Genomic DNA, 22,993 nt, shown 5'->3' on the forward strand with positions numbered 1-22,993 from the left:
CACCCACATGAGGCCAACCTTCCAAGTTCTGCACCAATTTTAGCCTCAGAACAGACATTCCAGATGCATGGCAGAAGTAGAAACTCGAGGTATCAGCAATATCATTCTAGTTTCTGACTGTTTAACCCCAACCCAGTTTGCTTGCTGCAACACTATAGTGGCCCAACTATTTAGAAGGGGCCAGCTCAGTCATGTCACAAGGCTCTGAAGTGTGTCAGCTGCGAGGAACGTCAGGAAACTAGTGATATGGATTTAAAATATATGACCAGGCCAGGCTCTGCTGGTCGTTGCCTGAGGATAATTCCAAGAGGGTATCCAAGTTATTATTTTTCAGCAATAATATTCAGAGGTGCCTTGAAGACTAACCGGATGTATTCCAGTGTAAGATTTCATTAAGTCAGAGCTTACTTCAAACGTTCAAGTGAGCTCTGACTCATGAAAATTGAAGACGGAATAAATTTTGTTAGTTGTTAAGGTGCCTCCAGACACCTCTTTACTGTTCCTGCTTGAGAAGGGAGAGTTTTTGGTGGTTCTAACAATGCCATTTTAGGGTAAAACAAGAATGTCAGCACATATGCGTGTTTGCAGTTTTCACTCACCTGTTGGATGGGAGTGTCATAGTCATCCTCAGACCATCCTGCCTTGACAGGGAGTGAGGGATCCTTTCTTTCCCCAGCTGCTCCCTCTGGCGGATCCCCATCATCTGGGGGCTTATTCTCAGTGGTAGAGTCATCATGCTCCCCATCAGTCAGGTTGAGGAGTGAAACATTGGTACAGGCAGAAGATCGCTTCAAGTTGAGGTTGGGGCTTTCGCTGGTCAAGTGAGGCTCAACCCTGAGGAGAGAATGGTTCATTAGCCAGGAGAATAGGATGACATCCCTTATCTATCTGCCTATTACATTTTTATCCTATCCAGGGCTTTTTTTCTGGGAAAAGAGGTGGTGGAACTCAGTGGTGGAACTTAAGACCTCACAATGACGTCACTTTGGGTCAGCTGGAACAAGGGGGGAGTTTTAAAAAGTTTAAATCGCCCTCGGCGAAATGGTCACATGGTCGGAGGCCCCGCCCCCTGATCTCCAGACAGGGGGGAGTTTAGATTGCCCTATGCACCACCGGCACGGAGGGCAATCTAAACTCCCCTCTGTCTGGTGATCAGGGGGCGGGACCACTGGCCATGTGACCATTTTTAAGAGGTTCCAGAACTCCGTTCCACCACGTTCCCACTGAAAAAAAGCCCTGATCTCATCCATTCTCTTTTTTTATCCTCATGACAAAGTATGTGAGGTAGATTAGGCCCAGCAACGATGTCTGGTCCAAGATCCCATTGGGAGCATATGACTGAGGTGATTAGAGATTGGTTCTCTCCCTCCTAGTCTGTCACGTTACCCACTAGATCTTCTAACAAATTCCAGAGGGATAGCTGTATTAGTTTGATGTAACAAAATAAACAAAGATTATTGTGGTATCCTAAAAATCTCTTAAGGCATTTAGAGCCCTTTCCTCTTGGCAATCAGGGCTCAAGTGCAATTTTTCTGGGTCTCTACAACCTTGTAATATGTAGGTCCACACAATCCTCTTCTATGCATTCAACCTCACAATTTACAAAACCCATTTTAAAAATATTTATACCTGAAATTAAATAAGGAACAGTATCATGGATACAGGTTTGCAAATTGGACTGGGCCTCCCTGGATCCCCAGAAATGTCTCCCAGTTTTCCATCCCCAATGCTTGGGCCCTAGTCTCTATTTTCCCTTCCTGGACTAGAACCCTCAATTAATTATCCCGTTTTCAGTTATATAGTTATCATTTTTCCTAAGTCCAAAAATATGTCAATATCCCAGTGCAGAGAACAGACGAGAACAAGGATCTCTGGGTTTTAAGAGGGAGCACTGGTTTGATGAGTTAAAACAGGCCTCTCAGACTAGTTAAGCCTGTGAAATTTTGAAGACAGCGGCTTTCATATTAGTTGGATAATAGCAATAGGTTGCAACTGGGATGTCATGGCTTGGTCGGGGCTCAGTGAGAGCGAGAACTCCTTGGGAGAAGAGGAGCTTCGTGTAGCCAGCCAGGACTCCTCAGGAGGAGCTCTGTGTAGCCAGCCCTCACTCAGCAGAAGCCGGTGATCAGAAGCTGCAGCTGCTGGTTAATAAAGAGTTCACAACCAGCAGCTGAGACAGCCACGGTACTCTCCAGCTCCAACACCACAGGGGAAGCTCAGCCAGGGACTTCCAATACTACAGGGAAAGCCCAGCCAGGGGCTTCCACTTTCCCAGGTTCATCCACACCTAAAGAGCACCGCAGACAAAGGCAGAGGCTGGAGCTACAGGAAAGACAGCACAATGCTCGCCTTCTGAGCCGCTACCAGCTGTTGGAGAGTGATGATGAGTAGCATCAGAATGGAGCCCCACCAGCTGGCTGCAAACCACACCTGGCTATAAAAGCTATCCTGGAGGAATTGCCAGGTGTGGAAGCAAAGTGTTACACTACCTGCAACTGCTCTGTGTACTGTGGATCGTGTGTCTGCTTCTAGACCCGATGCTATCAGTAACTGACCTTGGACTGGACTAGACCTGGCTTTTGGATTCTGGACTCACTCCTGGTGTTTACCTCGTGTTATGACTATGGACTGGACTTGGCTTTTGTGTGAGTGCTCAAACTGTGGACTACCAGCTTGGGTGAGCCGAGCTCATGACATGGGTATTCCAGGAAAATCCACTCGCAAATGATTGCTAATGTGCATTGAAAGTGCATTATCCAATGTGTATGAAAGCTGTACCACCACAAAATGGCTACCTTGGGTAAGGATTCAGGAAGCACAATCATTGTAGCTAAACGCAAATGGTGCTGGGACCAATTACAAAATATTGGGAAGTTCCAATCCATGTATACTTCTATGATGGAGGTAGCTGAAAGAGGTGCTTTCAGGACTGTTTTGAAGTACCTTCTGTGCCAATATAGTGAGGGAAAGCCAGGACTGACTCTTTGCTTTGGAATGGGAAAGTGGGCACCAGGAAGCATATGGGTGGATTAGATGGCCTGTTGGGATCAGTAGGTTAAAGTGACAGAAGACACCAGATAGATTTCTGGACTCTCAACTTGGTCAGTGAGCTGAAGGCTGCAATCCTATGCACAATTATATGGAAGCAAACTCCCCCTGATCATTGTAAGACTTGCTTCATCAAGCATGCATAAGGATTGGAATACACTTTTTTGTGCCATCATTTTCTGTACCCTTTTCCAAGAACATGGCTCTTCTAATAAATTGCATTAGGGGTAGGGGGAGGAGAAGGATGGAGCGGTGTGGTGGACGAAGTGCTTGCAGGCCTTGCTTGAAGGGAATGAAGTAGCTATAAGGGCTACAGTTACGGCTAAGGGCACATGATCCAGTAACCTTGCTGAAGTTAAATAGTCTGGGTATGGTCAGTGGCTGGGTGACAGAAGACCTTCTGGGCACAAACTTTTGTTCCGTAATGGAAGAAAGAGTGGGTGGGTTTCCAATGCATCTCTCCATCAGGGGAATTACTAAGCTTTGATCAAGCTCTCTTTGGTGTGTCATGCCCACCCGAGCCAAGATTCTTTCTACCACGCCCTTCTAAGACAATAACCCCTTCTCAATATGTCCCAAGCAGTGTGTTGAACTCCACCTCCACCCCTCGCCTTCCCAGGGTTCCCACCCATGGAAAGAGACGGCTTTCTTCTTTTTAGTGAAGGCCTTGACGCTGCTAGACTTCCCCAGCTTCTCCTTGCTGCCCTGAGCCCGACTCTCCGCTCCTGTTGGGGTGTCTCCAGCTTCATTTATCTCCTTGGACTGCCAGATGGTCTTCACCACAATATTGGCCATTGTGGGTTGGGTATCAATTTCTGGCTCGAGTGTGGATTTTCTTCTCCTGCACCACAGGGAATATCTACCACCTCCAAGCCAACTGACACTCCAAGACCGGCTAGGGTCTCCCATCTGTTTCCCATGACCACACAACAGTTGCCATGGTGCCTTTGATCACATGAGCCTTCTCTTCCACCTTTGCCTTCTACTGCCAACATTCTATGATGTCAGTACAGTCTTCCTGAGAAGGAGCTACAGACCAAGACCATAGTGCTGAAAGGGAGAGGAAGATCTATCAACTGGGTTTGATGAACTATGGGTGCAATCCTGAAGACACTTTCCTGGAAGTAAGTCCCACTGGATAGCATGGGATTTCCTTCTGAGCAGACCTGATTACGATTGCTTCCTTAGTTCTGCCTCTGTTAATTCCAACCTTCCTTTCCTTCTTTCTTCTTCTAAGTTCTCAGCATTTTCTCCTTGTTTATTGGGTGAGTAGCATTGAATTTGGATGGAATTAATTATAGCTCTCTTTCACTCTGTCCGAATAAACCACTGGCTGGGTTTTTTTTTGCGGAGGAGGTCATTGTCTTTCTTTGCCTTTCAAGGTTGTGACATTCTAGATGGAGACATACCTTTCCCTGGCTGCTGCTGATTTTGCATTTTATCCCCTGGCCATGAACTCCCTCCAAATCTCAAGGAGAGCTTGGGAAGAAATGAAATGTAATGCCATCCTGTGTATTGCAGCCACGGTAGAAGTTGGCAGAATGATGGACTGTCAGGGTTATGTTATAGTGAACTGCTGTCAGGACTCTGCAGCAGAAAGGCCCACAGTGAAACCCAAACCTGCTATTGCTAGAAACATGATGACTGTATTCATCAAGCTTCAGCATCCTCTATGACAGCCTAGTCATTTCTGAGGCAAGGAATTTAAATTTTCAGTCTCTTTACACATTACAAAATACACAGATTAGTGATGGGGACCCACTGTATGAGATGTCACACAATCACATAGGAGTTGTGGGTTTTCCTCAGATCCTCTAGGAGCAGTGTTCAGTGAGGATCAAGTCCACAATGCATATTGAGAAGGGCTTTGGCCTTCCTCCTTGTGCTGTTTTCCCAACCTGAAACAGTCCGGGGGGTGCTATTGGGCCTCTGTGTGAAAACTCACATATAGTTCAGAGAACAAATGGGTTTCCCCAAATAGCACACACCCAAGAGGTATTTCAGGTAAAAGATTTAGCCAGATAAACATGCCTCTCATACCTTGGTGGGTAAGAATACATTTTCGACACCATTTTACTCTGTGCTTGATGAAGGCAACACATGAAGTTTAAAGCTTCTAAGAGCTTTCCTGGACAAACTGTGTACATGCATAAGCATTCCACACACATCAATCATACTGTGAGAACTGACCTAATTCAACATATGGACTTAACCATTAGCAATCAGTGGCCTAGACTGGTGCACCTCTGGGATGTTAACTCTGCATCTGAATAGGCTGACTTACTCAACAAGGGCATTTATTAATATTATATTAATGATGTAAATAATCTATTTTAGATAATTTTTAAAAAGATTCAAAGAATGTGTGCTTACATGTCAAGGAGCACATATGAAAGACTTACACAAAAAGAACTTTCCCTATAGCTGGTGCCACTTTGTTTAGACTGAAAAGGTTTGTTTCATTTGTCCTGCCTGTATAATTATAGAATCACCTCCATTTGTGTAATTTATTGTTATTATTACTTATAGCCTGTCTTTTCTCCTGAGACTCAAGACAGATTACAAAACATGAAAAGCAACTTAATCATATAGCAACATTTCTTCAGTATAGGTACAGGTCAGTCAAATGTAGCAAGAATTGACTATGTATACTATGCAATATTATGTAAATGATGTATTGTTTGTATCATAAAGTTACAATATTTTTCATAATGTTATGAAGATTAAAAAACCACTTATAATATATACATACTCTTTTAATCTTCTTGGAGGTTATGTAAAATACTATAACTATATAATAGAGTTGCAGTATATGTGGGTGTGTGTACATTTGCATGTGTTTGTATTTATAGACTATTCATAACATAATCATATTTTGGGGAGTGTGCCAAATTCTTATTTGACTGAACAAATGACAAGGGGATCAATTTTTCTCAATAGGTGCTTTTCTAAGAGGAATTTGTGTGGCTTTAATTTGTGCAATTATTTTTTCAGCTATTAAAATTTCCCATACCATTCCAAGTAGCCATCTTGGTGGCCCTGAGGGAAGAAAAAGGATAAAAATCTTGTTAATAAATAATTATAAATAAATATTTATAGTAGCTGTAAACTTGCTTAACAGCCTGCACTTTTGCATCTAAACGCAGGAATGTTAATCCCTTACAAATCTTTCTTTTCTCATTTTGTGAGACTGATTCTCACATGCCCAGAGGGTCCCGACCTCCTTCTCTCTTCACCTATCCCTGCAAACCCAGTATGCATGGTACAGTGGTTGGGGTGAGAGAATAGGATCTGGAAAACTGTTCCCAAGAGCTGCAGTTCTCGAAAACATATGCTACAACAAAGTTGGTTAGTCTTAAAGGTGCTACTGGACTAGTCTTTATTATATAGCAGAGCAGGTATTCGAACCTGGGTCCCTGAGAGTCGTCTGAGACTCTAACCACTATACTTACTGGTTCTATCTTAAAGAGAATCGGTTCGAGAAAAAACTCACTTCTGGCAATAGAAGCAGAACGACGATCGACTCCCCGCTTCCACCCCAGCGTTGATTGGTCCAAACTTGATGACGACACTCGCTCCTCCTTCCCGATCTTCTCCCTCTTGCGTTGCTTTAGCCACTAGTCCAGTGATTCGTTAATTAAACCAATAGGAGAAGCAGTTTGGTTTGACGGACAGGGGCTATTTTGTCCAATGAGAGACTAGAAGATTATTGACTGGCAGTCAACGGGACGGAGTTTTTTTTTAAAAACCCTATCTTGGTGATTTCACAAGAAGAGCCACGAAAGGCGGGGGAAAGGGCGAGGTGGAGCTTGAACGACATTTCCTAGTGGCCAATGAGAAAGAGAGACTATCTCCGGGGCGGGAGGGATGGTGGCCTAGGCGGGGTTTTGTCGTGCCCTTCGCCCAATGGCAAATGCAGAGCGGCCGGGGACTTATTTGACATACGGGCCCACCGGATCTTACGGGGCGGGACTCAGGCGGGATTCATGCCTAGCACCCAATTTTATAGGAAGCTGGTTTGACTTTCGCCAATAGGAATCTGGCTAGTGTAGAGAGGCGGCATAGTGACCCAATAGGACGTGATAGGGACAGGTGACGGACGGAGCAACCGGCCAATCGAGTCCCCCCGGGTCGGTTCGGTGCTGCTGGGCCAGGTTCGGGCGCGGAGCGGAACGGAGCATCGCCGGGTCCCGATCCGCTACCGCCACCATGCCGGCCGTTTCCAAGGGAGACGGGATGCGGGGCCTGGCAGTCTTCATCTCCGACATCCGAAACTGTGAGCGGACCGGAGCGGCGAGTGGGAGGGGAGGGGCTGCGGACCGTGGGGCGAACCGGGCGGCTGTGCGCTGGGCAGGGGCCTGGCAGGGGAAGGGGGGCTGGAGTGGGGGCGAGGCCTGCGACCCTGGCGGGCTGCTGAGAGCAACGAGCTTGAGCTGTGGGGAGGGGCTCTTCCGGCGCGCCAGGGGTCAGCCGGGCTTGGTTTGAGGCGGCGGCAGCAGCGAAGGCTCGGGCGGGAACGAGGGGGAGGCAAGCGAGCTGCAAGGAGGCGGCCTGATAGCGGGCTGTTAGCTGAGTGGACTCCCGCCAGCTTCTCTGTCTTCCTGGGAATCTTGGCACGCCTGGCGGGGAGAGCGGGCCTCGTGTGTGTGGGTGCCTTACAGGAGATAGGCATCCTCTTTGGTAGGATTGCCAACCTCCAGGTGAGGCCTGGAAATCTCCCGGAATTATACAACTGGTCCCCAGGCTACAGGGATCAGGTCTGGAGGAAATGGCTGCTTTAGAGGATGGCCTGTGGCGTTATACCCTGCTGAGGTTCCCCTCAAACTCTTCCCTCCCCAGACTCCACCCCCAAAATCTACAGGAATTTCCAACCCAGAGTTGGCAACCCTATTTGGGGGTCTGCAGGAAAACTGGGAGACCTGCCAGTGGCAGGGCGAGAGAAGACTGTGTTGGTTGGAGATGCTTCTGGAAGGGATGTGAGGATTGAAGGTCCAGCTTTGGTTCAGTCTCCAGGGCTTTTGAGTTGGTGGAAGTGATAGAAGGGGCGAGAGTCAGAAAGCTGTGAAAAGGGACTGAGAGAAGAGGCATAAGGAGGCATAGGAGGAACAAACGGAGGGGCATATGTTTGATTTATTTTCATATTTATGCACCCTACTTTTCTCTATAAAGGGAGCCCAAAGCCGCTTACAACGGTGTCCTCCTCTTTTTCATTTTATGCTCACAACAACAGCCCTGTGGGGTAGGTTATGCTGAAAGAGTCCGTGGCCCAAGATCGTCCATTGAGCATATATACTGGAGTGCAGATTCGAACCACTGTTTCTTAGATCTTGTTCTCTCACCCCAACCACTGTACGATGCATACTGGGTTTGCAGGGTAGGTTAAGGGAGAAGGAGGTTGGAGGGACAGCAAAAGGGGTCCAGGTTTGGCTCAGATGCAGGTGAACTAGGTTCAGAGTTCAGGGCTGGACATGGCAGATGGGTAATGCGCTCATGGACACTTCGGTAGAACTGATGGGCTGTGTGTGAATTGCCCTTTTCTTTTCTGGGGAACCTTTGTAGAGCCATGGCACTGTTTGATTGGCTTTGTATTGTGGAGGGTTTAGATGGATGTGTAGAAGCTGGCACATTGGCCAGCCAAAGATGCTGCCTGTAACAGAGAGGAGAACAGCAATGCAAAGAACAAAAAGGGTGGGGGGCCAGATCCTTTATTGCAAAGACACATTCTGTGCCTAAATAAATTATGGAAGTATTTCTGTTTGCTGTGAGAGAGCTTCATTTTTCCATGAGATTTGTGACCCATGGATGTGGAGAGAGGAGCAGTTCACACTGAGATCCAAAGGGGTGGTCCTTATTCTTCAGGAATGGAGAGTATATATTTGAAGCTCCCAGCATGGTGTCGTGCTCCAAAAGGATTTATAAAAGAATACCAGGAACGAAGGTCTTGACAGTCTCCAGACAATCAGTGTGGCACAAAAAGGTGTTTTATGCATTTACAGAAGCAGTCCAGATTTAGTTGAAGTCTAGTAGAAAACAATTTTTAAAGTACCATCTTGGAACAAGTTCTAGGAAACGAGAGTTATATATGAAGCCTGGGAAATCTGAGTTCCCCTTCTCTCTGGGTGGGGTCTGTGTTGAGTAGTTGCTTTATGCTTGGAGGTTGCAACTGACTGATCCAAGCACTCTTGATTCAGTGCTGTCTTAATAATCCTACAAGGCAATCCTTGGCAGACTTACACACTTCTGAGTCCATTGGTGTCAGTGGCTTTAGAAGGGTGTAACTGCGTTTAGGGTTGTGCTGCTAGCCCCCCCCCCCCTTGGCAGAAAAAAAACCACATTGCGCAACATGTCAGTTTTGCAAGAAGTAGTACATTTTAGGTGAAAGTAGATAGGCTTTATTTTGCATCACCATTTTTATACTGTGAATTTGCCTGAGGTTCCCCCTCCCCCGCTAACTGATTTTATAGAAACGTCAGGAACTACAATGCCAAGACCACGGCAATACAGCCCGGAAAACCCACAACAGCCATCGATTTTATAGAACCTTGCTGATCCATAGAAATATCTGACTACAAAAATGACTGCCCACCATCATCCTGGAGACTGATTTAAAACAAGAATTTGGCAGGGCTGTAGTGATCTGTGACCATGTTACATGCTCCAGCATTCCTTAAGACATCTTCATTGCATTGGAATTTCCGAGGAGAGTCCTCTGAGGCAGGGAGTTCAATGTGGCTCAACCATGTGAAGCAGAACCAGATTGGCAAAGAACGTGTTGGATCTCACTCTTTGCTTGCAAGATCAGGATTCGAATGCAGCTCTGCTTTGCTCTTGGGTCTGCTTCTGACCTTGCTGTGTATGGAGGTGTAAGCTCCATGAGTCACTCTCAATGTCTTTGAGGCACCAGTGCCTAGACTGTTTTGCTTTGAAGAAACCACAGTGACAAAAAGTAAATTTCTGACTGAAATTAATGCAGCACAGCTGTTCTGTATAGGATGACCAGATGTAGAGAAGAACAGGGCTCCTTAAATGACTGCATTTAAGAGAATTTTGCCTGGGGTCATAAAATGGAAAGGGGTGAGAAAAGATGCACCTCTCCTAATTTCTTCTTGAGCACGGCTGGCAAACATACAAAGACTTTGCAATGAACTGTTTTAGTGCCAGTTGATCCCAGATCCCTCTTTGTTAAAAGTGGCCTCTCAGTCTCTAATCCCAGCTGCAAAATGCATATGAAATGAGGGTGGGGACAGAAGTTCAGAAATGAGCAAGTGGAACCAAATACTTTGCCCTCTAAAAGTGCAGCTAGCTCAGAGTGGTGGGTGCATTGGGAAAGAGTGCTGTGTTTCCCAAGGCCCCAGGCTTCATAATTTGGGATGGGGTATGCATACAAAGTATTTGAATCACAGGTGTTGGGTCTGCTGGAAAGAGAAGTGTGTATTGGCAGTTGTGAGGGTGGGGAGGGTTGCACAGGATCTGCCTAATCCGGCAGCCATCGGCTCTTTTTGGCATCAAGTAACTAACAGGCAGTCCAGGAAGCACTGGGGAATGCGTGGGAAGTGCTGCCTCTGAGCCGGAAAAGCCAGAGAAGAGGCTGTCTCTCAGTGCTGGCAGGCATGTGCTGTTTTGCAGAGGCAGGCATAGCTACTTCTATGGTCAGTGCCATGGCTGCAGTGAAATGAGAACAGAAGAGATGCCCTGCTGAAGCAAACCAATAGTCTGTGCATCACACAATGGCCACCTAATTGCCCTGGAGGACCAACAAATAGGACATAGAAGCCAGGGCCAGCTACTCCAGTGTTGCCTCTCATATTCAGAAGGGCATTGCCTTGGGATGTGGAGGAAATCTGATATTCCTAAGTGGGCTTGGAATCTCGGCAGGGAATAATGGCCTGGGAGCATAGAGTCCCATAGCAGTGGCATCCTCTTGAAGCCCCATAGAAATTACTCAGAGTCTTACGCTCAGGATATAATGAATACATGATTTTACAGGCCTCTCACCCTGCCATCTTGATGTTTTTCCAGTGTTCTTGGCCATAGCAGTGGGCAGATGTAACGTGTAAACTGGCTGCTCATTTTCGATGATGTACCATCTTGTAAAATATCTCTTTTCCCTGAGGTGGCTGAATCTCAAGGCTGTGTGTTTTGGGTTCCCAAAGATTTGTTTGCATTTTCCTCAGCACAGTGAAGTCCAGCCATTCATTTCTCAGTGCTCAGTGACAGGGTACTGGCAGGGTAAAAGTGAAGAGCAGTTCAGGCTGTATAATTCTACAACTAAGTTTTTTTTTTTTTAGATTCCTAGCAGTGAGCCTTGAGGAAGCAATCCCCCCCCCTATGAAGCAGGTTTCCCTGCTTTAGTCACAATGAATACAAGGAGTGCTGTGTGTGTGTGGCCTTTTCCTCTTTTATACCAGGAAGTACCTCTTCACTCAGTGAGTGATTAAATTGTGGAATTTACTGCCAGAAGACACAGTGATGGCCACAAGCATAGATGGTTTTAAAAGAGGGTTAGACTAATTAAGGATGAGTCTATCAATAGCTACTAGCCATGATGACTATAGAGAACCTCCACATTGAGAAGCTGTGAACCTTTGAATACCAGACTTAGTAGGCAACTTTAGGGGAAGGTCTAGATCTGTGTGTCCTCTTGTTTGGTCTTCCAGGGCAACTGGTTGGCCACAGTGTGGAGCAGGATGCTGGACAAGATAGACCACTGGTCTGATCCAACAAGGCTCTTCTTACATCAAAAGTGGGCAAGGGGAAATGGTGAATACCATATTTTTACAATGTACAAGTGTGTAGGGGATGTCAGGGATTAGTGCATCCTTCTTTTAGAAGGAACATCTTCCACTGTGTACTAACCCCTGACATGTAAATAGTTGTCCCTTCTCCACAGGTCTAGCTGTTGCATTTGGTCAGGGATCTATGAATAAAAAGCTGTTTGACAATCTCTCTCTCTCCCCCGCCCCCATATAAGCAACTACTCTGATCCTTGAGTTACTTGCAATTTCAGCCCTGAGCAAGCTTTCACTATATAAATGGTTATTCCCCATTGCGCATTACGCCTCAATAGCATCAATAGCAGCCACGTACCACGGGATCCATTTGGGTTTGGTGTATGCAGAGTACAGCTTTTCCTCTAGGGTTATGTGAACCTTTGCAAAGTCTTTCCCGCTGGGCTTTTTCTTCTCCCATCATGAAAGCTGATGGATGGCTGCCATTTTGGCTGTTATCTATCATTTATTTATTTCATTTATACACTACTTTTCTTCTCCATGGTAACCCAGCATGGTTTACATTGTTCTCTCGTTCATTTTATCCTCACAATGACCCTGTGTGGTAGGTTAGGCTGAGACTGTATGACAAGTGCAAAGTCACCCAGCAACCTTCCATGGGGATTCAAACCTGGGTCTCCCAGATTCTAGTCCAATGGGATATGTAGTATATGTTTATCTCACTGTTCCCCCGCCCAGGAGCTGGTATAGCAGTTTACACTATTAGGCTGAGGAAGAGAATGACTGTCCCAAGGTCACTTGGTGAACAGAATGGAGATTTGAGCCCAGATTTCCTGGCTTCTAGTGCAGCACTCTGACCATGACACCAGACCAGATCTCCCTGTAATTGTTGTGAAGTTTTCCATCTGTTGTTGCTGTGCCACAGCATGACTTGGGAGAAAGAGAGGGGAACTAGAGCACTGGTTCTCTGAGAACTTCTTTATACCTGCTGAGCAAGCCTAGCATTGGTGATGCTTGAGGAACGCATTCCGCAGCCCCCAAATCTGGTTGCTTAACAAGCATGTAGTGGAAATAAGAATGGGGAGGGGGTTCCCTGTCCTGTGGGAGATACCATCTTTAGAAACTTGCTCAGGGGTAGGGTTGTAGTTCAGTGGCAGAGCATCTGCTTCGCATGCAGAAGGACCAGGTGCAACACCTGGGTATCTCCAGTTAAAAGCACCAGGTAGGGGATATAAAAGACCTCTCTGCCTGAGACCCTGGAGAGCTCCTTGCCAGCCTGAGTAGACAGTGCTGACCTCTATTGATGATTGGTTCAGTGTAAGGCAGCTTCCTGTATTCATTTGATCTGCACTTCAGATCTGAGACCTTTGCTTTGGCGTGGTAGTTCATTTTTGTGGTCATTATGTGTGTGACAGGGACACTTCTGTTTCAGCTTTGCATTTCAGGGCCTTTTAACCCCCTGTTTATAATTCCCCACCAGTTAGAGTGTTAGTAGTTAGAGTGTCAGACAACGATCTAGGAGATCCAGGTTCAGATCCCCACTCTTCTTTGGAAGCTCTCTGGGTGACTTTCGGCCAGTCACATGCTCTCAACCTAACCTACTTTAGAGGGTTGTTGTGAGGATAATATGGAGGAGAGGAGACTGATGTAAGCAGCTTTGGGTCTCCACTTGGGAGAAAGGAAGGGTATAAATGAAGTAAGTAAATGCATGCCTGTCTGTCTACATCTGCTGAGTAAGAATTTGCTTTATGCCTCTGAGGAAGTGGGCTGTCACCCGCTAAAGCTTATGCTGCAACCAACCGTTTGTTAAGGTGACACAAGACTCCTTTTATGTTTCCTGTTTTATGTTTATCCTGGCTCCACTTGCCCTATTTCTCCTCGCCTGATTTTGTTCGTAATAAGTAGGCATTCATTAACAAGCCAGGTGGGTTGCGGGGGCAGCCTCTAGAAAGGACTGGCATTTCCATTGTTTGAATTCCTTTGTCTCCGATTACAGGTAAGAGCAAAGAGGCCGAAATCAAACGCATCAACAAGGAGCTGGCCAACATCCGTTCCAAATTCAAGGGTGAGTTTTTGTAGTCTTGGAAGGTACGGTGTGTTCTGTACCTAACCTTGTGTTTTCAGGATTTGATTTATGCCTTTTGCTTGCCCACAACAAACATCAACACCCTCTCCCTGTTCTCCTCACCTGCACAATATGTTGGCTGCTTTGCTCCAGACAGCTCTTCAACAGCTTCCTTAGTCATCCTGTCTTACTCATGCCTGTTTCTCCTCTTCCCTCCGCCCATGCTTATCAACAGTCACCACCTAACCTGATTCAGCTCTTCTCATCTTTTCTGCTTTCCTGTTAGCGATCCTCTACCACAAGGTGGTGTTTGCTGCGCGTCCGCAGGCGGCAGATGAGGGATGACCCGCACTGAGGGTTAAAATGGTGACAGCTGGAGTATGTTTGTGGCTCCCTAGGCAGGACGCTGACAAGTCCAGTTCCCAGGCCCTCTGATCTAAGTAATGGTCTCCTTTTTCCTCCCAGCTAATCCTGCCATTCCTGGTGCTGGCACCATTCATGGTACCGTGAAAGCCAGGAATTGTTTATCCCAGTCCCTTTAACCCACAGAACTCCCTTTCCTCCTTCCTGAACTTAATTGCCAACAGAGGAATTGTGCTGTCGTAATATGCAAAAAGCTTGAAGCCCTCTTACACAGGCAACAGACATAAAACAAGAAAACTTTGCTACATAAAATCTGCCTATCTAATAATTTAAGAGCTTGCTACCTAAGCATCTCTGCTTGACATCCATTCGTCGCTTATCTCACCCTTCCATTAGAATGCAAGCCCTCTCCCGTGCCTGACCAGCCAGCAAGGAGACACGCCGAGGTTCAGCTTCTCTTTGCCATACTGCATAATGAAACAGCATGGAGTAGAATGAAAAAGAACGTGTGTTGCGTGAGCTGAGAAGCCATCCTTTTTAGGACTCAGTGCATCACTCGGCAACTCAAGAGCCAATCAGGGCCAAGCTATTAATTAGCATTTCAACTGTATGAAAATTTAGGGAGTAAATATGGAGCCTCTCTGAGGACTGTCTCCCAAGGCTGAATCTCTGGGGAACTCAGAGACTGCTCTGCCGGTATTATTAATCATCCGAGCCAGCACATATCTGAACTGAAAGAGCCTGAAAACACTTACAATTCTGAACATGAGTTCAGCCATTTTTACTAAAACCTGGGTTTGGGCTGACAGCTTACTTTCATCTCTCCCAGAAAGACCTGGCAATTTGGGTTCCTCTTCATGGCAATCCTTTCCAGCATTTCTTTCTCTTTCAATCCATCATATAGTCTGGATGACTGTGGCAGACTTCAGGAATTGCCAAACTGAACCACTAGCAAGGTTCTTCCTGGACTTTGAAAACCTTACCTTTGAGCAGTGATCTTCATCCTTTCCAGAGCCAGGACCCACAGGAAGTAACATGGCATCAGAGTCATGCGTTATGAAGCATGGGGAGCAGAGTTGTGACCTCACATTGTCAAGGCCTGGGTTGGGGGCTGCAGACCAAAAGACAACGTATGCATGCGCAGTACATGTGTGCATGCGCTTGTGCGCACGCCTCACAGTAGGAACAAGCCAAGGGTCAGAATCATGGAGGGATCCTCTTGCTCTCTGACCTCATCTTGCCAGCCTGCCGCTCTCTCAGCACACATGCAAAGAGAAACAAGATGCCTTCCTCTCTGCACGGCTTGTCCCTCCGAAAGACAGCTGAAACAAAAATCCCTGCTGTATAGGGGCTTGTGATGCAGCTGTGGGGTGGGAGCTCTGCGACCCTCATGTGGGCCCCAGCCTGTGGGTTGAAGGCTGGTGCTGTATGAACAAAAATCTTCAAAACTAACCTAGAAAGCAGGGAATATCACTAGGACCTGTAGGGGAGTTGTAGAGATCTGGAAGATAAACTGGAAGATAAATCTAAGTGTGCCTTTCCCCCCTTCCTCAACCCCCGCACCAGATTTCAAATATGGATGCATCCTTAAAGGACTTGGATGTTCTCACAACTGACTTTTCTCTTTGTGCCCATCCTATTGTCATCTTTCTCCTTTGAACGGAGCCACTGACATTCCTTTGTTTTCTCCCCTGTCAGGAGATAAAGCCTTGGACGGTTACAGCAAGAAAAAATATGTCTGCAAGCTGCTCTTCATCTTCCTACTGGGCCATGACATCGATTTTGGGCACATGGAGGCCGTCAACCTGCTCAGCTCCAACAAGTACACAGAGAAGCAAATTGTACGTTGGGGTCCAGATTCTTTTAAGAACCTCAGGCCAGTCGCTTCCTTATCAGCTAACTTACCTCACAGGGTTGCTGTGAGGATAAAATGGAAAAAGGGAGAGCTCCCATCAGCTCTGTGGAGGAAGTTTAAGATAAAACTGTACTACTAGATAGACTGATAAATAAATACCGTAAGGCTCTGTTAAACTTACCTGATTTGAAAAACACCCTTACCTGAAAGGTGGTGGTATCCATGCTTCTTCCCAAGTCCCAGCTCACCCCTGCCTGCGTGTCTCTTTATCTACCTGCCCAGGGTTACCTGTTCATTTCAGTGTTGGTGAACTCCAACAGTGAGCTGATCCGCCTCATCAACAACGCCATCAAGAATGACTTGGCAAGCCGCAACCCCACCTTCATGTGCCTGGCCCTGCACTGTATTGCAAACGTGGGCAGCCGCGAGATGGCTGAGGCCTTTGCCTCTGAGATCCCCCGCATCCTGGTGGCCGGGTGAGCCTATGCCTTCAGAGAAAAGACCCCCTTGTGTGTAGTGAGGGGAGAGGGGGATGTTTGTGGACCTCGGGTAACTTGACCCCCCCTGCCTTTCTAATTGCACCTCAGTGACACCATGGACAGTGTAAAACAGAGTGCCGCCCTTTGCCTCCTGCGCCTCTACAAGACTTCCCCCGACTTGGTACCCATGGGCGAGTGGACGTCGCGGGTGGTGCATCTCTTGAACGATCAGCACATGGTACGTTCCCCTGATGCGCACACAGGCTATCTTCAAATAGCCAACCACTGTCATCCCCCACGATAACTGCGTTTCACCCACCCTTCCAGAGTGCTTGGCAGGGAAGCTAAAGCAGCCCTGGTGAAAAGGAAACCTAGTGGCTCCTGGGCCTGATGGAGTAAAGGCAGGCAGAGCACCTGACTGACCAGAGGAGGGTTGCTGCCCCCTTCCAACACAGCTGAAGAGCTTGCTTGAAGGGGAGGAGGTCTGCTTCCCAACCATTGTCCTTGTAGTCACCCAGGGCAGGCAGGGACAAAGAAGACACAGGCGTGCCTGTCTGTTTGCCAAGGTTCTGGCTTCCCGTCTTCTTCCAGAAGTGCTTCTGCTTCCCGAAGTGTCTCCTTTGGCCTTGCTGAAGCGAGAGGTGGCCCACTGGGAATTTTCCCAGTGACTTTACTGGCCAATCCATCCCTGCTGCCTGGAGGATGAGTTCCCTTATACTCAAAATGATTTATCTCACACCATTTTCTAAGTGCATGGATGATGCCATTTATGGGTCTCTAGCTGCCAGCAAGCAACCCAAATGCTCCTCCATAACAGCACTGTATATGCCGCAATCCCTACCTTCTTGCTCTCAAAGTGGCTTAAGCTGCCACCGCACCACAGGAAGCAAGAAAGTGGTACGTCTTGCACTTCTGGCAGCATTTCCTCCCCTTTCAGAGGCCCTCACCTCTCTTTCCTTGCAAAACAGGGGGTGGTGACAGCTGCTGTGAGCCTAATCGCCTGCCTCTGCAAGAAGAATCCTGATGACTTCAAGACGTGTGTCTCTCTGGCTGTGTCCCGGCTCAGCAGGGTGAGTTCTGTGTTGCCCTTCAGCTGAGATAATGGCTTGCCAAGAGTAGTTGTGGCCAGTGTGAAATTTCTTGTTGCTCCTCACAAGTGAATTTTGTCAGTAAAAAAGGCGTACTTTACATGCAACGAATGGCTTTGGGTGTTTGTCAAGGGTGTCATGATAGATGTGAGCACTTCTAAAGAGGCATTGACTGCATTGTAACGGGGAGAGGGCACATGTTTAAAAAGTGTGATATACCTTTTGAAATAAAAAGTATGACGGCCCTTTTAATACTTCACTGTGGGCTATCCAAAAGGCTGCAGGACTTTCTAGATACGAGTTTGGTGCTGAATGGGTGCTGAAGGCAGAATACATACTCCTTTGCCTTTGAAATAAGATCTGGCCTCCTGTAACATGCCAGGAAGGAATAGGATTGTTGTCCAGACCCTCTAGTTCTCTGAACTGCTGAGGAGCTGCTGCGGGTTAGAACTGAGAGCAGAGTCCTCTTAGTTTTTGTGGTAAATGAGCACACGCTCTGGGCAAAAGAGTGGCCTCCTGTTCACAGAGGTGAGGCAAATGGCCGCCAGAGGGTGAGGTCTTCTCTTTGGTGGCACCAAGGTTCTGGAAAGCTGTCTCTGCTGCCATACGCCTTTGTTGACATTTTGGTGCCAGGTAAAACATTTTTCTTCTCTTGGGCTTTGAGTTCTAACTTTTATTTGTGGCTGGTCCTCTTTTCTCATCTAAATGGCTTTTACTAGTTTTTGAAACTGCTTGGTAATTTTCTACCTGCCACTAAAATGTGTTGTTCTGTATTTTGGAACCCCCACTTTGTATTCTTTGTATGTTGGCTACTGCTGGCTCTGCTGTTCTTATGGCTGTTTGTGATTCAATTATATTGATTTTACGTTCACTGCTTAGGGATTCTGGAGCAGCACCCAAATGAGAAAAGTCTCACAGTTGTGCTGCAATACAGTTACCATTTTTTTGCACTTCCTCCACGCAGATTGTGTCTTCGGCCTCCACAGACCTCCAAGACTATACCTATTACTTCGTGCCAGCACCCTGGCTCTCTGTCAAGCTCTTGAGGCTTCTGCAGTGCTATCCTCCCCCAGGTAAGAAGCACCCCAGAATTGTATTGAATTTATGCCCAGCAGATGCTCTGACACCAGCCCTCCCATATGACTGCTTCCTCTTGAAGAGCTGAGTGGGGCTTAGGGCAGAAGTTCTTAAACTCTTGCATGGGGTTCAGATTTCTAGAAATGTAAGCATTCTCTGATCTTCCCTCCTGCCCCTTTCTGATTTATTTCAGTAGAGAGTGATCTCATTGTTGGTCCTAAAGGGACAAGACAGATGCACAGCAGCTCACTGCACCATGAAAGGGATCATTTTTGAACATACGTGTGACTGTAGTGCATCAGCAAATCAAGGGTTAATATGCCATAGCTACTGGCTGGCAGTTCCATCACTGCTGCAGCTGTCTCTTGGTTGGGGCCTGCAATTCTGTAACTAACATCGCCTGTTTAGGTGCAGCCAAACGAAGAAGGTGACTTCTCTCTTGAAGGGCATTCCTACAAACGTAGGATTAGCCACAATGAGAAGTGATCAAGACTGTTGGGACGGTTTGAAAATCATTCGCGTTGTTTTATTATTATAGTATCACACGCCAGAATAACTCCTTTCTGATGGCCTTGGAGAGTGGTTGGTGGAGTGGTGGGGAAACGGGGGCTGAACCAGGAGGGAGGTCTAAGGGGTCATCTTGGGGAATACTCCAAATTGGTTCTGGTGGGAGGATTCTGCGAGCTACAGCTGCAGGTCTTTGTTGCTGTCACATACTTGAAGGACATTCAGTCCTGCTATGAGCCTGTGCACCATTTTTGATGCTTCCAGGATTTTAGAGCCCTTCCAAAACAATTCAGTTGGCCAGTGGTCATTCTGATTCTTTTTTGGTAGTGGCTGCAGCCCTCTGGAATATCCTCCATGGGGAAATGAGGAGGCCTTTTTCACACACAGCATAAAGCTCTACTATTAGACAGGCTGCTGGCAGCGACCAAGGACCCTGGGGGTTGTACACTATAGACAACGTTAGAGTGGTACATTGATGAATGTTGTTCTTTGCAGAATTGGATTGCATCAAGTGTCTTGTTTACCAGCCCAACTGGCTCACATAAAACTGACCAGAGCCATAGTGGACAGAGCGGAAGACGGGATATGACTGTTTTAATAAATGAATAACACACCTTTGCCCTTATTCACTGCCCCCTCCTGCTACTTTTCCCATAGAAGATGCAGCTGTGAAAGGCCGTCTGGTTGAGTGCTTGGAGACTATCCTCAATAAGGCCCAGGAGCCACCCAAGTCCAAGAAGGTCCAGCATTCCAATGCCAAGAACGCCATCCTTTTTGAAGCCATCAGCCTCATCATCCACTATGACAGGTGAGACACCTAGCCTTATCACTGGAACCCCTTTATGTGAGTCGAAAAGACAGCTTGGAGGTTGTAAAGGCCCTGCTGGCTGTTCAGGAGAGCAAAGCTGGGAGGAGAGGAATACTGACCATGAAAATTGGAGACAGTGAAACAAGAGATGGCTTTAAAAAGGGTTCTAGAAAGGAGGACCTCGCAGTCAGTCTTGACTCCTAGTGATGTGACCCTTTCTTCCATGTCTACTCTGGAGTTACCCCTGTGGGGTTTTTTGGCTTGCAGTGAACCCAACCTGTTGGTACGGGCATGTAACCAGCTAGGACAGTTTCTACAGCATCGTGAGACCAACCTGCGGTATCTGGCGCTGGAGAGCATGTGCACGTTGGCCAGCTCCGAATTCTCCCATGAAGCTGTCAAGACGCACATTGAGACAGTCATCAATGCCCTCAAGGTCAGAGCCTGCATGGGCGAGTACAGGGCAAATGGGCAAGTGGAGCCGTGGGATGGGGGAAAGTGTTCCTGGTATGAAGCTCTAGGAATATGTCTTGAAGATTAGTGATTTATTTTTTTACTTTGAGGTGAGAGGGAACCAAGGTTTGGGTGATTCCATCCACCAGTGGAGACAGAACTTGGAGGGCAAGAAATGTATTTCAGACAATTGTATTGTACTTTTCTGGTGCTCATGATCCCATAAAACAAACTAAAAAAACAGTGCAATTGCTAATGAATGCAGTGTGTATCAAAAAGAAATCAGAAAGAACAGCAGCATCTCCAGCAAGATTTAAGTCCAGCGGCACCTTGAAGTCCAACAAGATGTTCAGTTTTCACGTTCAAAATGTTTTTGGTCTTTAAGGTTCTACTGGACTCAAATCCTACTGTTCAACTGCAGACCAACACAGTTACCCATCTGAAACTAGTAGCACCTCTAGTTACTACCATTAACAAGGTCAAACAAGCACTACTAGTAGCACCTCTAGTTACTATCATTAAAAAGGTCAAGCAAGCACTAAATTTGTAGTTTTTGCAGACAGACTTTACAGCAGCAGTTAGAAGCTACATTCTGCTCATAGCTGTAGAGGCACATCTGCTGAGATTTTTAGACCTCCCATACAGTTCAGTGAGGAGACAGGGGAATTCCAGCTTGAAAGTAATGACTGGGGAACAATGGGTCAGAATGTGGGGCCAAGAGCTTTAGTCATTTTTACCTCTTCACTGTTGATCAGAGTGGCGAATTGTTGTAGGTCTGCTGAAGATGGCCTCGTCACTGCAGTGGACTATGTTGGGACTGGGTATAAGGGAGTAGCTCAGTTCTCATTATCTGCCCCTTCATTTTTCCTAGACTGAGCGAGATGTGAGTGTACGCCAGCGGGCTGCCGACCTCCTCTACGCCATGTGTGACCGCACGAATGCCAAGCAGATAGTCTCGGAGATGCTTAGCTACCTGGAGACAGCTGATTACTCCATCCGTGAGGAGATTGTAAGTGGGGGCACCCACTGCTAGAAGAGGAAGGAAGGGTGCTGTGTTTCTTTTTTATAGTGGTTATGGTGATTGGAACTAGAGATGAAAAATTTCAAGAAATGCTGAAGGCAAGAGAAAAAAAATAGCATCCCCAGAAAAGTCTGAACATTTTGGAAAAATCAAAATAGATGCAATACTTATTTTCCCATCAAAGCTAAAAATCTTTACTGATCGAACAACATACAATGGATCATTTATAGCTTACTTGGCATATTTATAGAATTCATTAATGTTAATATCTTCATTTTCGATAAGAAAAACTGCAAGTATACATACTACATCAGAAAGAGTTGCAAACTACTGCACTTTATGCCACCAAAGCGCATGTATGTTTAATTTTTGTTGCCTGAAAGTTAGGAAAAATTAAATGTTTAAAGTAGAAAACAAATTCTGTAGTAAACAATACCATATTTGACAGAAACCCTCCTATAAGGTCACAATAGGTAGGACTATCAGCATATTTAGATGATCATTAAACACTTTGTAGCATATTAATTGTTGCCAAAATTGTTGACATTTAAACCAAAAAAATCTTGAAAGTGTTATGTCTATATTGTAAAAGTTTTTTTAAAGTGCCCCCCTATTTTTTCTCACTGGAACAAATGAGGCAGCCTTTGGGCTTTTTCAGGGTACACATTTGGAATGAGTAAAATACTTATTGAGAGAAGGGTTTTCTCACTCAGAAAATGAAAATATTTCTTAGGAGCCCCCCCCCCCCCCCGCCCCAGGCCTTCTCCAAATTTCCCAATTTTTCTGTTAGAAAAAGAAAATTAAAGTTCGACCAGAGAGATGTAGGTTGTAATCTCCACATTGGGCCAGTAGCCTTCCCAGCCTAAGCTACCTTGCAGGGTTGTTGTGAGGGGAAAATTGAGAGAGCATCATCTATGTACTGAACTCCTTGCAGGAATGGTGGGACATAAATAAGAGGAATGAAATGGGCACCGTTGTTTTTTTTTAAATGCGGAACCAGAGGGATTTAGTGACTGAGTAGAGGGTAACATGTACCAGGAATTTCAGCTTTTCTGAGATAGATCCAGTGTGTATAGTGAGTACTGGAGCCATGGAGCCAGTGTGGAGGGAGCTGGCAGAGAGTTCTTCATTCTTTTTCTTTCAGGTGCTGAAGGTGGCCATCCTGGCAGAGAAGTATGCCGTGGACTACAGCTGGTATGTGGATACCATCCTCAACCTGATCCGTATTGCTGGGGACTATGTAAGCGAGGAGGTGTGGTACCGCGTCATCCAGATAGTCATCAACCGGGATGATGTGCAAGGCTACGCTGCCAAGACGGTCTTTGAGGTAGGTGGAATGGATTGAGGACATCTTTTTCTTACCTTCCTGTATCAGTGGGGAGAATCCTTTCCTTTCCCTTATGGGTGCATGGAATGTGTGTCTGCCTGCTTGTCTAAAGGGCTACCAATTGACTCAAAGTAGCTTGAGAGGAAAGAGCTGTGAGAAATGGGGATTAACTG

The 22,993-nt window shown here is 46.4% G+C and overlaps 2 protein-coding genes across 3 annotated transcripts in view; one reads left to right on the forward strand and one right to left on the reverse strand.

Moving 5' to 3' along the window:
- TSKS (testis specific serine kinase substrate) overlaps window positions 1-7,259 on the reverse strand; it is a 29,702-nt gene extending 22,443 nt beyond the window's left edge. The window contains 4 exon segments of the mRNA XM_054993711.1: window positions 600-834; window positions 6,062-6,087; window positions 6,542-6,656; window positions 7,162-7,259. Coding sequence (XP_054849686.1) covers window positions 600-834; window positions 6,062-6,087; window positions 6,542-6,656; window positions 7,162-7,259 — 474 coding nt within the window.
- The window catches only part of AP2A1 (adaptor related protein complex 2 subunit alpha 1), a 30,040-nt gene continuing 14,216 nt past the window's right edge, over window positions 7,170-22,993 (forward strand). For both annotated transcript variants that reach the window (XM_054992619.1, XM_054992620.1), the window contains exons 1-11: window positions 7,170-7,324; window positions 13,774-13,842; window positions 15,904-16,046; window positions 16,343-16,536; window positions 16,648-16,777; window positions 17,508-17,609; window positions 18,592-18,700; window positions 19,869-20,019; window positions 20,287-20,455; window positions 21,344-21,481; window positions 22,638-22,820. In XM_054992619.1, the coding sequence (XP_054848594.1) occupies window positions 7,258-7,324; window positions 13,774-13,842; window positions 15,904-16,046; window positions 16,343-16,536; window positions 16,648-16,777; window positions 17,508-17,609; window positions 18,592-18,700; window positions 19,869-20,019; window positions 20,287-20,455; window positions 21,344-21,481; window positions 22,638-22,820 (1,455 nt within the window). In that variant the 5' untranslated portion in view covers window positions 7,170-7,257. The remainder of the gene's footprint in view (window positions 7,325-13,773; window positions 13,843-15,903; window positions 16,047-16,342; window positions 16,537-16,647; window positions 16,778-17,507; window positions 17,610-18,591; window positions 18,701-19,868; window positions 20,020-20,286; window positions 20,456-21,343; window positions 21,482-22,637; window positions 22,821-22,993) is intronic.

Source organism: Eublepharis macularius, chromosome 12, assembly GCF_028583425.1.
Source record: "Eublepharis macularius isolate TG4126 chromosome 12, MPM_Emac_v1.0, whole genome shotgun sequence".
In the NCBI taxonomy this organism is placed as follows: Eukaryota; Metazoa; Chordata; class Lepidosauria; order Squamata; family Eublepharidae; genus Eublepharis; species Eublepharis macularius.